The 13,140-nt window shown below is 44.0% G+C and overlaps 1 protein-coding gene across 2 annotated transcripts in view; it reads right to left on the reverse strand.

Annotated features, from left to right (window-relative positions):
• The window catches only part of Prmt7 (protein arginine methyltransferase 7), a 36,383-nt gene that overhangs the window by 1,860 nt on the left and 21,383 nt on the right, over nucleotides 1-13,140 (reverse strand). For both annotated transcript variants that reach the window (XM_042700899.1, XM_042700900.1), the window contains exons 9-15: nucleotides 12,204-12,331; nucleotides 11,746-11,881; nucleotides 10,892-10,975; nucleotides 9,328-9,375; nucleotides 8,484-8,573; nucleotides 4,747-4,908; nucleotides 3,289-3,363 (exon numbers count right to left, since the gene is read on the reverse strand). In XM_042700899.1, the coding sequence (XP_042556833.1) occupies nucleotides 3,289-3,363; nucleotides 4,747-4,908; nucleotides 8,484-8,573; nucleotides 9,328-9,375; nucleotides 10,892-10,975; nucleotides 11,746-11,881; nucleotides 12,204-12,331 (723 nt within the window). The remainder of the gene's footprint in view (nucleotides 1-3,288; nucleotides 3,364-4,746; nucleotides 4,909-8,483; nucleotides 8,574-9,327; nucleotides 9,376-10,891; nucleotides 10,976-11,745; nucleotides 11,882-12,203; nucleotides 12,332-13,140) is intronic.

The raw sequence follows: 13,140 nt of genomic DNA on the forward strand, positions 1-13,140 counted from the left end.
AATAGGAATAAACAGAAGGGCTAAGAGATGGACAAAAGCAAAGCAGGTAGAGGCGGCTGGGGTAGCTCAGGGTGACTGTAAGGTAAGGAGGACTTTTCTGTAGTGGACACATGGCCAGATTTAGGAGCTACGTGTTTCCTTGGACAGGAGACTACGGACTAGAGAGACCTGATTTGTTTGGTAGCAGTGAGAGCACAAACCTGGATTGGCAGGTCCTGGAAACCTGACAACCAACTAAAAGTAAAACCAGGACTGGCAGGGAGGACGCCTGGTCTGGGAGCAGTAGTAGGAGCTGATCTAGAGGTAGCTATGGGACAGGTACAACTGGGGCAGCATGAATATCAAGTGGCCTGACAACACTCAGCTGTCAGAAATATTTACTGATCTTAACTATCTGGTCTGTGCTCAGAAGAGAACAGACATTGATAATGAGGCTGGCACCAGATTTGCAATGATAGGAGCAAGAGATAAAAGATGCCCAGGAAGGCAGGTGCTGGTGGCTCATGCTTGTAATGCTAGCTACTCAGGAGGCTGATCTGAGGATCAGGGTTCAAAGCCAGCCCATGCAGAAAGTCCCTGAGTCTCTTATCTCCAATTAACCACCAGAAAAACCATAAGTGGTGCTGTGACTCAAACTGGTAGAGTGCTAACCTTGAGCAAAAGATCTCAGGGACAGCATTCAGGTCCTGAGTTCAAGCCGCAACCACCACCAACAACAAAAAAAGGTGCCTAAGAAGGAGCTTAAGAAGAGGTACTCAGAGCAGAACCTCAGCACATAGGACATTTCTAGAGACATGGATACTCAGTGGCCTACCAGGGAAAAATGAGACGCAAACAGAAAATATACACAAGGGGCTGGAAAGGTGGCTCAGTGGTAGAGTGCTTTCCTTGCATGCATGAGGCCCTGGATTCGATTCCTCAGCACACATAAGCAGAAAAAGCTGGAAGTGGCGCTGTGGCTCAAGTGGTAGAGCACTAGCCTTGAGCTGAAAAGCTGAGGGACAGTGCCCAGGTCCAGAGTTCAGGCCTCATGACCAAAAAAAAAAAACAAAGCGCCGGGCGCCGGTGGCTCACAGCTGTAATCCTACTAAGGAGGCTGAGATCTGAGGATTTCGGTTCAAAGCCAGCCCGGGCAGGAAAGACTATGAGACTCTTATCTCCAATAAAACCACTAGAAAACCGGAAGTGGCGCTGTAGCTCAAGTGGTAGAGCACTCACCTTGAGCTGAAGAGCTGAGGGACAGTGTCCAAGTCCAGAGTTCAAGCCCCATGACGGACAAAAAAAAAAAAAAAAAGAAGAAGAAGAAAATATACACGAGGGCTGGGAAGGTGGCTCAGTGGTAGAGTGCTTATCTTGCATGCCTGAGGCCCTGGGTTCGATTCCTCAGCACCACGTAAGCAAAAAAGCCAGAAGTGGCGCTGTGGCTCAAGTGGCAGAGCGCTAGTCTTGAGCTGAAGAGCTGAGGGACAGCGCCCAGGCCCAGAGTTCAGGCCCCAAGACTGGACCCAAAAAAAAAAAAAAAAAAATATACACGAGGCATATTAAAACTATAGGTGGGCACCATAGCACATATCTGTTATCCCAGCTACACAAGACATTAAGGTCAGGAAGATCGTGGTTTCAGGCCAGCCCGGGCAGAAAATCTCATAAGACCCAAACTCAATGGAAAAAGTATGTAACAGTGCATGCTTGTCTCCCCAGCAATAGCAGGAAGTACAAATAGGAAGACTGTGGTCCAGAACGGCCCAAGCAAAAAACATCTTATCTCAAAAATAACCAAAACCAAAAGGGTTAGTCATAGCTCAAGTGTAAAGTGCCTGCCTAGCAAGTGTGTGAAGCCCTGAGTTCAAATTTTTTTTTTTAAAGGTTTACTCACAATTTAGGTTCACACAGAAAAAAACATGAACTGAAAGAAAAGCAAGGGGTGGGAGTTAATTGTTAAATTGTTAATTTGCTTTGGTTTTTTTTTTGTCAGTCATGGAGCTTAAACTCTGGGCCTGCGTGCTGTCCCTCAGCTCCTCAGCTCAAGGCTAGCGCTCTACCACTTGAGCCACAGCGCCCACTTCTGGCTTTTTCTGCTTATGTGGTGCTGAGGAATCAAACCCAGGCCTCGTGCATGCAAGGCACGCACTCTACCACTAAGCCACCTTCCTAGCCCATAATTGCCACTTCTTTTTTTTTTTTTTTTTGGGTCCGGTAGTAGGGCCTGAACTCTGGGCCTGGGCGCTGTCCCTCAGCTCTTCAGCCCAAGGCTAGTGCTTTACCACTTGAGCCACAGCGCCACTTCTGGCTTTTTTCTTTTTGCTTATGTGGTGCTGAGGAATCGAACCCAGGGCCTCATGCGTGCAAGGCAAGCGCTCTACCACTGAGCCACCTTCCCAGCCCAAATTGCCACTTCTTAAATGCAGTTAGCACTGTAGTGTTCATGATTTCTCTCTTCTCTTCTCTTTTTTTCTCTTCTCTTCTCTTTCCTCTCTTCTCTTCTTCCTCTCTCTGTAGATTTTCTTCATCACAAAAATGACCCCACACCCTCCTGCCCTGTCCTACTTATGAGGACCTACCATGACTCTCTCCATCTCAATTTTCACATCACTGTTGCTGTCATGACTGCCCCGAGTTCTGGGATATGCAGCTCTGGGTGGTCACCGACTTCTGTTTGACACCCATGGAATTGTCAACATGTTACATAAATAACCCTGTAAGGCCCTCCTTATACATCCTTCCCCAGCACTCTCCTATTGGACAGAGTGCTCAGAATGAAAATGATTGCCATAGAAGGTGACCACATTATCTTGTAGAAAGGTTGTTCTAATAGAAAACAAGCTGCTAGCACTGGCAGAGGCAGTTCTAATGGTGTGGTGACACTCAAGTTTTAGCTGAATTCTTCTGTTTTTCTTTTTAGGGCTAGTATTAGGGCTTAAACTCGGGCCTTGTGTTCTTGTTCAGCTTTTTTACTCAGCTGGCACTCTATCACTTGAGTCATCAGTCTGGCACTTTTGTTACTTGGAGATATAGTCTCAGGGACTTTTCTGCCTGGGCTGGCTTCAAACTGTGATCCTTAGATCTCAGAAGTAGCTATGAGCCACCAGCACCCAGCCCTGGCTGAATTCTGATTCAGAGATTCCAGCATGGGGTCAAGAATGGGCCTGAAAACAGACATCTGGTACCACATTGTATCCAGGTTAACATTCATGCTAGACAGAGAAAAACAGCAACACCAGGGAGGCCTGCCTGTAGTCATGTAGAAAGGGTAGGTAAGACAATGCTCAGAACCATGGACCTGCCGACCTTAATCATGTCATCCATGATGTGTACATCAAAGCCTTCACAATCACCACAGGGGCTCCGGATCCGCCACAGGTCCTGTGGAGAAGGAAGAACTCTATAACCATCAGAGCCACAAGGAAGTGAGGCAACAAGAACAACAAAAAAATGAGGAGGCCAGCAGGAACCAGGGAGTGTATCTTGCTATTTCTGTACAACTGAAACTTAAGATTCCCAGAACTGAAAAGATGCAGAAATCACAAAGCCAGGGGCTGGGAAGGTGGCTCAGTAGTAGAGCGTTTGCTTTGCATGCATGAGGCCCTGGGTTCGATTTCTCAGCACCACATAAGCAAAAAGAAAAAAGCCAGAAGTGGCGCTGTGGCTCAAGTGGTAGAGCGCTAGCCTTGAGCTGAAGAGCTGAGGGACAGCACCCAGGCCCAGAGTTCAGGTCCCCCCAACCAGACCCCCCCCCAAAAAAAAAGAAAAAAAAAAGAAATCACAAAGCCAGTGTTTCTATAACAAATTGGAATGTCAAAATATCCTCGCCTCTAAGGAGACAATCAACCGGAGATTTTAGAGGAACAATTTTGTGCTTGCTGTCCAGACCATTTCCAGACACCACTCCAAAGCTAGTGTCTGCAAACAGAGATTGAGACATGGAGAGGAATGGACCAAGAAGCATGCTCTGGCCAACCCCACTTCTTTTTTTCTCTCTCCTGGAACATATGCATATGCCTGAGGCGAGTGTCCTTCTCTACAGTCCTTCTCTGGCTATGAGAAGTAGAATTACTATAGAAACTTGACCAGATAAATAATACTGAAAAAATGCCCAGAAAACAAGTGATAGAGTCACTTGCTTTCAGGCTGGCCTAGGGTCCAGACTGGCCTAAATTCACTATGTAAGCCATGCTAAACCTCAAACTCATAATCTTCCTGCTTCAGTCTCCCAAGTGCTAGGATTATAGAGCCATTTTTATAAAGAAATTATCAAGTGCAACCCATTCTACATTTTAGGTTTAAAAGCATTTCAATAGCCTTTAAAAAAAAAAAAAGCCTTTTCTCAAAAGACTTTGTGACTGTGGTTCTGCTTTGATGAGAAAATTAAAAGGAAGCTTTTAAGTTGCTTCCTGAATGAAGAAGTTGGCCCCCATCTCTGAGCACTTTAGCAGCCAGAGCCTCAGCTCTTAAGGAGAGCAGAGCAAGCTCTCAGCGTGTGTCTTCTGAAACGCCTAATTTATATTTTTTAATTATTCTGATAAGCTACAATTGTAAAATGACAACACATGGCTATTTCTATTTCATATGTCAAATTACTTCTTTTGAAAGACATAAGCTGCCTCTATTCAGCTCCACAGTGCACTGATATAGAAAAAGAGCCCACGTTGTTCCACCTGCACCCAAGGTGTATGTAAAAACACACATCTCCCACCCTCCTCTTGCTTGGTTGTTGCTAGTTTTTGCAAAGCCCTCTGGGTGGCCTACCTTAAACTCCACAATCATGGCGTACAGTGAGGCAGCCTGAGGCATCACCACAGCATCAGGCTCCAGGTGCTGGTCCACAGCAGTGCGGACATACCAGAAGTACAAGTTGTGCCATGGCAGAAGGCTGGTGGTGAAGAAGGGTTCACCCAAGAGGAGGGAGACCTGGTGACCAGAGCAGGAAGCAGGACTCAGGAGTCTGAAGTGCTCAACTGACAAGTGAAGGGCAGATCAGCAGTTTCACAAGAACATGGAAGGAACAGGCCATTCAGTCAGTCAATCAGTCAACAATGCATGCCAGGTCTGTACCAGCCCCTGAAGATATAAACAAGAGAAAGACAGAGTACTGCTCTCAGGAGTGAAGAACAAAAGATGAGTAGAAACTATCTTCATGTGACAGGAGCAAGGAAGAGGCATGTAGAGCCCCAGAGATCATGATGTACCCCAGGAAAGCTTCTAGGATGGTATCTTTCCCAGCTCCATTTAAAGCTGCATCACCCATTTATTAAGATTGAATGCACTGTCCCTGTTACTAGGTTTAAGCACACTATAGGAAACATAGTAGCAGAATGATATTGCTGGCACCCAACACCCAGAACAATGCCAGGTAGGGCAGATGTTTAGTAATCATTTGCTGAAAAAACAGATGCATGATGATGAATGAAAAGCCAGAGTGATGAGGTAAAGAATAAATAAATAAATAAAAGGTATAAGCAGAAGCAAGATCTTCCTGGAGCTTGTCAGGAGAGGGTACAGAGGACATAAATGGTGAGGGGGAGGTCAGAGATGCAAGCAAGAGCCGATCACTCAAAGGCAACTGATGACAGGCTAAGGGGGCTCAACTCACTCTGGAGGAAGGAGTTTGCCAGGGTTTAAAGTAAGTACTATATTGTAAAAGATCCTTCTGAGGACTAGAACGTATGCAGGGAAAGTTCTAAGGGTGGAGCTGGGGACCACCTGCTACATAGGAGAAAGCTTCTGTAACATTCAATCCAGGGGTGGGAGGATATAGCTGCACAAAGGGAGGAGAGAAAGCCAAAGAGACTCTGACAAGACTCCCCAGAGCTGGGAATGGAGAAGTAGAAACACCAGAAGAGCAAAGTCAGTCTTGAGTACTTCCCTCATGCTCACCCCTGTACAAATACCTCCTCTCACTATTTCTACTCAATAGGGATCTAGTATCTAGCCAATAGAAATGGCTTACAAATTTAATTATCTTCTAAACCCTCATGAAATTAGGATATCTAAGAAGACATCTAGAGATCTAAGAAGATATCTAAACTTGTATCTGAATGTTCCAAATGCCACTACTCATAAGAACCATAAGGTGGAGATAATACAAAAGTTCACAAATTAATATATGAATAAATAAAATACAGAATATCCACACAATAAACTATAGTCCAGCAATAAAGAGAAGAAGTAGGTCAGGCATAATGGCATACTCTCTTTATAATCCCAGCTACTTGGGCCAGACACTAACGGCTCTCTCATGCCTGTAATCCTACATACTCAGGAGGTTGAGATCTGAAAATCACCATTCAAATTCAAATCGGGCAGGAAAGTCTGTGAGACTCTTATCTCCAATTAACCACTAAAAATCTGAAAGGAGAGTTGTGGCTCAAGTTGTAAAGTGCCAGCCTTGAATGAAAAAGCCAAAGGATGGTGCCTAGGTTCCAAGTTCAACCCCATAGCAGCATGCATGCACAGGCATGCACACACACACACACACACACACACACACACACACACACACACACACACACACACACACACACACACGCCAGTTCAACATTAGCACAAGCTCCCACTGCATCTAAAAAAAACCCAAAACCTAAAAACATAAGAACAAGGATTGTGGCTCAAGTGGTATAGTGACTGCCTAGTAAACTCAAGACACTGAATTCAATTCCTAGTACAATAAGGAATGAAGTACTGATTTGTGTTACAATATGGATGATCCTTGAAAGTAGTACACAAAGTGAAAGAAGTCAAACACAAAGGTCAATATCTACATAAACATATATATGCATGTGTGTGTGTGTGTGTATACATACATATACATATATATATATATATATATATATATATATATATATTCCCCTTCGTATGCTTTGTTCAAAATAGGTAAATTCAAGTAGACTAGTGATGGCTTTAGGGCTAGAAAGATTAGAGACAAATAGAGCAACCATTAATGGTAATAGAGACCTTAGTAAAGTGTTCTAGGAAGAAAATGTTCTAGAAATGATCTGGTTATAGTTATACCCTATGTATATACTAAAATCTAATGAATTGAATACTTCAAATGAGAAAGTTGTATATGGATTATATTATAGAGCTCTTTACTTTAAAAAGCATCATGATAAATGGGCAAGAGACTTGAATAGGCATTTCATAACACAAGACCTAATAAGCACATCAACATCATTAATCATCAGGTAAATACAAATTAAAACTGGAATGAGATCCCTGCACACCCACTGCAATGGCTATATTGAAGAAGAGAAAATGTAGCAAGTGTTGGTAAGGACATCGAGAAACGAGCCCTCATACATACTGATGGGGGATGTTTGATGTGGCCACCCAGAATGACACTTTAGCAGTTTCTTAAACATAATTACCATAGCCCAGCAATTCCATGCCTAGGAATCTTCCTAAAAGAACTGAAAACAGTCCACAAAGATTTATATGCCAGTATTCATAGCAAAAATATTCAAACTAGCCCAAAAATGGGAACAGTAGACAGATATATCAAACTTGGCAAATTGATATTATGGAATATTATTTAGCATTAAAAAGGAACAAAATACTGACACATCCTACAATAATAGATGAGCCATAAAGACATGCTCAGTAACAGAAATCTCATACCCAAGACTAAATATTACAGTATGGGGCTGGGAAGGTGGCTCAGTGGTAGAACGCTTGCCTTGCATGCCTGAGGCCCTGGGTTCGATTCCTCAGCACCACATAAGCAAAAAGTAAAAAGCTGGAAGCAGCTCTTTGGCTCAAGTGGCAGAGCACTAGTCTTGAGCTGAAGAGCTGAGGGACAGCGCCCAGGCCCAGAGTTCAGGCCCCATGACCGGACCCCCCCCCAAAAAAAAAAATTACAGCATTTTACTTTTGTAATGCTCAGAAATGGCAATTGTATGGAGGCAGAAGCCAGAAAGGCAGCTGCCTGGTTTCAGGGGATGGGTACACTGCATTAGCTGGCTATAAAAATAGGTTCCCAGGAGTTTGGTAGAAATATTCTAAAACTGGATTATAGCTGTGATACTATGCATAGAGGAAGGACAAGATGGTAGAACGGAGTGGAAGGAGACAAACATGAAAGAGACTGAAAACGAAGCACCAGAAAGGAAAGAACAAAGAAAACCTGGGACAAGTAGCCCGACATAAATGCTTAGTAACCCCAAGGTCTCTGGTAGGAGTAGCTCTGGGGGCTGCAAGAGCAGCTGTGGTAGGACATGATGTGAACAGGAAGAAGTGAAGCAGCGTGCTATGAAGGAAAAAGTGGGGATAGATGAGCCTGAGTTCAGAGGAACAGTTTTGTGCTTGATGGGCCTCTCTCTGCAAACACCTCACGCATCCTCACGGTGGCAAGGTTTCAGCTGGTAAGTTAGCTGAGGGACATCACACACCAAGAGGTCTAAAGGACAGTGGGGAGTTGGGGCTACCTCAGCACTGGGCTGCCCCCTGCTCATGTGGCCCCAGAATGACCAAAAGCCCCTACTCCTTACCTTTTTACCCTCCAGGTCTGAAGAAGTTAGCAACTCAGGCCGTTTCTCAATGATACTAATTTTATCTTCCAAGTGGTTAGTCTTGAAGATCTTAGAAAGAAAGTAATATGATTACTGCATTTATAATGAAGCATTTTAGTCCAGGAGGGTAGGGGAAACTTGGGCTGAGGGTATAGGTCAGTGGCAGGGCTCCTGCCTAATGTGCTGGAAGTCATGAGGTTGATACAAAGAAAAGGGAAGGGAGAGGAGGGGAAGGAAAAGGAAAGAAAGGGATAAGAGAAAGGAAGGGAAATGAGAGGAAAACCAAACACTTCTCAAAGTTGCATTCTCTGCTTTTGAATTGTCTGGCCAAATGGCTCAAGAGCACCAAATTAATTGTTGTGCGGAAATTCCTCCCCAGCAGCTCCTATAGACCAAGAATGAGGTCATGAAAAAAGACTCTTGGCACTTCTTACAGTTGTGGTAGAAGTAGATCACCCTCCAGTGAGGAAATCAAACCAACACTGCCAAGCAGAGAAGTGCCTCCTCCAGTTGGGCTTGCAGTGACTCCCTGGACAAAAATTTAGTCCCAAGAATAGAGCTACAGCTGAAGAGATTTTACATGAAGGAAGGAAAGTCTAAGCTGAAGAGTTATGAAAACCAAAGCAGAGTATAAACATCTTCCAGTTCAAAGGGCTTCTATGTCAGTACTTCAAGCAAGAGCCAGAATCACAGGAAGGATTTTCAATATAGTGGCTACTTCTGCCAGTTCCTTGGTTCCAATATGCTGCAAAACTACCCTCCCAGACTCAGGAAGGAAGATGTAACAGATTCCCTTATTAATTCAGTAACATTTATCACTTACCCTTTTCATTAGTTTATGTGAAGCTGCTGAACTCTCAATTGTAAATACCTAAAGAGAACACCATGGTATGAGTTATCAGAGATGCACTTAACATATGGAAAAAACTCAAGAAAAAAGGGATGAAATCAATGAAGATTAATTGTACTTAAATGAAAATATTAAAAAAAAAACAACAACAACAACAGAAGTCAGCTGGGAATGTGGCTTAGTGGTAGAGTGCTTGCCTATCATGCATGAAGCCCTGGGTTCGATTCCTCAGCACCACATAAACAGAAAAAGCCAGAAGTGGCCTGTGGGTGAAATGTAGAGTGTTAGCCTTCAGCACAAAGAGGCTCAGGGACAGTGCCCAGGCCCTGAGTTCAAGCCCCAGGACGGGCAAAAATAAATTAATAATAATAAAGGAAAGTCAGGCACCAGTGGCTCACTTCTATAATGCTAGCTACTCAGAAGGCTGAGACTTAGAGGATTACCATTCAAAGACATTCTAAGTAGAAAAATTTGCAAGACTCTATCTCCAAACTAATCAGCAAAAGTATGGACTGATGGCATGGTTCAAGTGGTAAAACATTAGCCAAGCAAGGCATCAAAAAAGCACAGGATTCTGAGTTCAAACAAAAAACAAAAACAAAAACTAGAGCCCAAGTTGGATGCTGGTAGCTCACACTTGTAATCATAGCTACTCAGGAGGCTGAAATCTAAGAATCATGGTTCAAAGCCAGGCTAGGAAAAAAAGTCCATGAAACTTCTTTCTCCAATTAACCACAAGAAAAACAGAAGTTGCAAGTGGGTCAAAGTAGTAGAGCCCTAACCTTGAGCTGAAAAGTTCATGGACAGTGCCTAGGCCCTGAGGTCAAACTTCATTGACCAATCAAAAAAAAAAAAAAAAAACAACTAGAGCCCAGGCTTCATGCCTATAATCCTAGCTATGCTGAAGATTGAGATCTTAGGATAGAAGTTTGAAGCCAGCCAAGCTCTTATCTACAATTAACGCAAAAAAAATAACAAAAAAAAAAAAACCCAGAAGTAGAGCAGTAGCTCAAGTATTAGAACATCAGCCTTGATCAAAAAAACTGAAGGACAGTGCCCAAGCCCTGAGGTTCAAGCCCAAGACTGGCAAGCATGCACATACACACTTAAAAAAAAAAAAAGTCCCTTGCCGACCACTGGAGGCTCACGCCTGTAATCCTAGCTACTCAGGAGGCTGAGATCTGAGGATCACTGTTCAAAGCCAGCCCAGGCAAGAAAGTCTGTGAGACTCTTATCTCCAATAAATCACTAGAAAACTGGAAGTAGCACTGTGGCTCAAGGGGTAGAGTGCTCACCTTGACCTGAAGAGAGCAGGAAAGTGACCAAGCCCAGAGTCCAAGCCCCACGGCCACAAAAAAAAAAAGCCCCAGGACTGGAGCGCGCGCACGCGCGCGCGCACACACACACACACACACACACACACACACACACACACACACGAAATATGAAATGGGGGGAGGAGGAAACAAGCAGACAAAAGAGACAGAGACAGAAAAACTATCTTTAGGATGCTGATTAAAAGGCATGTGTCTAGTACCTGCTCTGCTCCAAGGTGATGGGCCAGCATGGAGAGTAGACTTCCATCACTGACACAGAGGCAGATGCTGTCTGGGGTCAGCACCTGAAAGAAAAGAACAGGCTCAACACAGGTTTGCTTAGCCTCAGACCTCAACCCATCCTCCTCATCACATGGATGGATCCTTTTGGCTCCCATGCTGTCATGTCTGTCTCCTAGATTCAAGCAATAAGCAGTCCTGACCTACTCATCTCTTCCCTCCGTGCTCACTGTCAGGAAACTCCCAATTCAACCAGAAGGCTGCGCAAATGCCCCACGTGAAGAAATCTACCTCCCAATCTATGAGAACATTTTTCCTCTTTGTCCATGTTTTCATTGACTCCTCAAAGGCAGGGGGACTTTATGGACCACAGACTCCTCAGATAGGAACTTGGGACAGCATGGATCCTTCCTCTCCCTGAAAAATGTATGCATTCACACCCAGGCACACTGTTTCTACACCCATATCCAATGGGTGCCCAAGACCTCTTGCAAAGGCCACATAAGCTCCCCAGGTGGATCCCCTTGCTACAGGCAGCAGGAAGCAAAGGTTTTCTAGCTGGATTTACATTTTAAAATTTATAGAGGGGCTGGGAAGGTGGTTTAGCAGCAGAGTATTTGCCTAGCATGCATGAAGCCCTGGGTTCCATTCCTCAGTACCACATAAACAGAAAAAGCTGGAAGTGGCACTGTGACTCAAGTGGTAGAGTGTTAGCCTTGAGCAAAAAAGAAGCTCAGGGACAGTGCCCAGGACAAGTTCAAGTCCCAGTACTGGAAAAAAAAAAAATTAGCAAATCACAAGCAGAGTACTGGGGTCTTTGGGATGGGATACTTACGGTCCTCAAAGCCTGAGCATACTGATCAGTTCTGTCCTGATCATTAATCTCTCCAAACCGAGGCCGATTCCACAGCAGATGAGCCTGGCAGTCACACACGGGACGCATTTGGTGGACCTTCCCATTTTCTTCAGGGCTAGGTCAAGAAAGGAAAAAGCAGACATAAGTGATTAAGCATGAACCATAAGATGCCAGTAAGTGAGGACATGTACAAGTCTCTAGTGAATACCAGCTCCCAAGCAGGCATAGCATCCAGACTTTGCTGTCATCCAAACAAGACATAGCAACCCATGAAAGCCTCTTATTGAGTATACACAAAAGTATATACCCTTTATTCTTATTTTATTCTATTCAGGTACGTATCACTCCGCCTTCATCTCTGAGTCTGTACATGGGAAATTTACACCAATATGCAGTTTCTAAGAAGCCTCAATCCTCCACTGCAAAGCACGGCATACCTGGTCCTCTGAAGGCTATACCATACACAGTAGTCATCATGGTGGGCAACCAAGCAGAGGGCTGCACCCTGTACAACAGGCTCCTCTTGTGGCAAGAAATACACACATTGCATCCAGTGGTCCCGCCACTGAAATGGGGAGCAGAGAGATAAGAGTTACCAAGCTGTACCAACAGCAGCAATTCTAATCCAGGGACCAAAGCCACGCTAGTATGCAAAGACATGGTACCCAGCTGAACTCTGTCTTAAAGAAGACTAAAATAATAAATAACTAATAGGTCTCTCTCCATATTGGGTTGCTTTCCAAATATGAGTTTTTGTCGATGCTTAATCCTTTAAATATTTCATCTATATCACAGTCTTACCATTTTAAATATCTGTGAGTATTCTGCATAAGAACTTAACTTACATCTAAGCTTAACTTACATCCAGTTTTTGCTAGCATAAATTCTGTAATGTACATAGTTCTGTGAATACACCTTTTTCTTTTTTATTCTTATCCTGTATATAAGGACACAAGAAAGAATAATCTGTATTTCCTTTTCTGTAATTCATGATTTTTACTTTCCACTAAGCTAGAGAAGGTGAGTTTTTCTGTTGTTGTTGTTTTTGTAGGTTGTGGGACCTGAACTCTGGGACTGGGCACTGTTCCTCAGCTCTTCAGCTCAAGGCTAGTGCTCTACCACTTAAGCCACAGTGCCACTTCTAGCTTTTTCTGTTTATGTGGTGCTCAGGAATCGAAACCAGGGCTTCATGCATGCAAGGCAAGCACTCTACCACTGAGCCAACTTCCTAGCCTGAGATGAGTTTTGAGGGCACAGAAAGTGAGGCTAAAGCTCTCTATTCCAAATTGCTCAGAGTCCCTAGTATTATCCCAGTGGAGGGCTAGTGGTCTTCGTGGCTGTGCCAGGATGACGGAAAGAGGTATAACTAATACA

The sequence above is a fragment of the Dipodomys spectabilis genome, unplaced genomic scaffold, assembly GCF_019054845.1.
Source record: "Dipodomys spectabilis isolate Male_0828 unplaced genomic scaffold, ASM1905484v1 ptg000273l, whole genome shotgun sequence".
Classification (NCBI taxonomy): Eukaryota; Metazoa; Chordata; class Mammalia; order Rodentia; family Heteromyidae; genus Dipodomys; species Dipodomys spectabilis.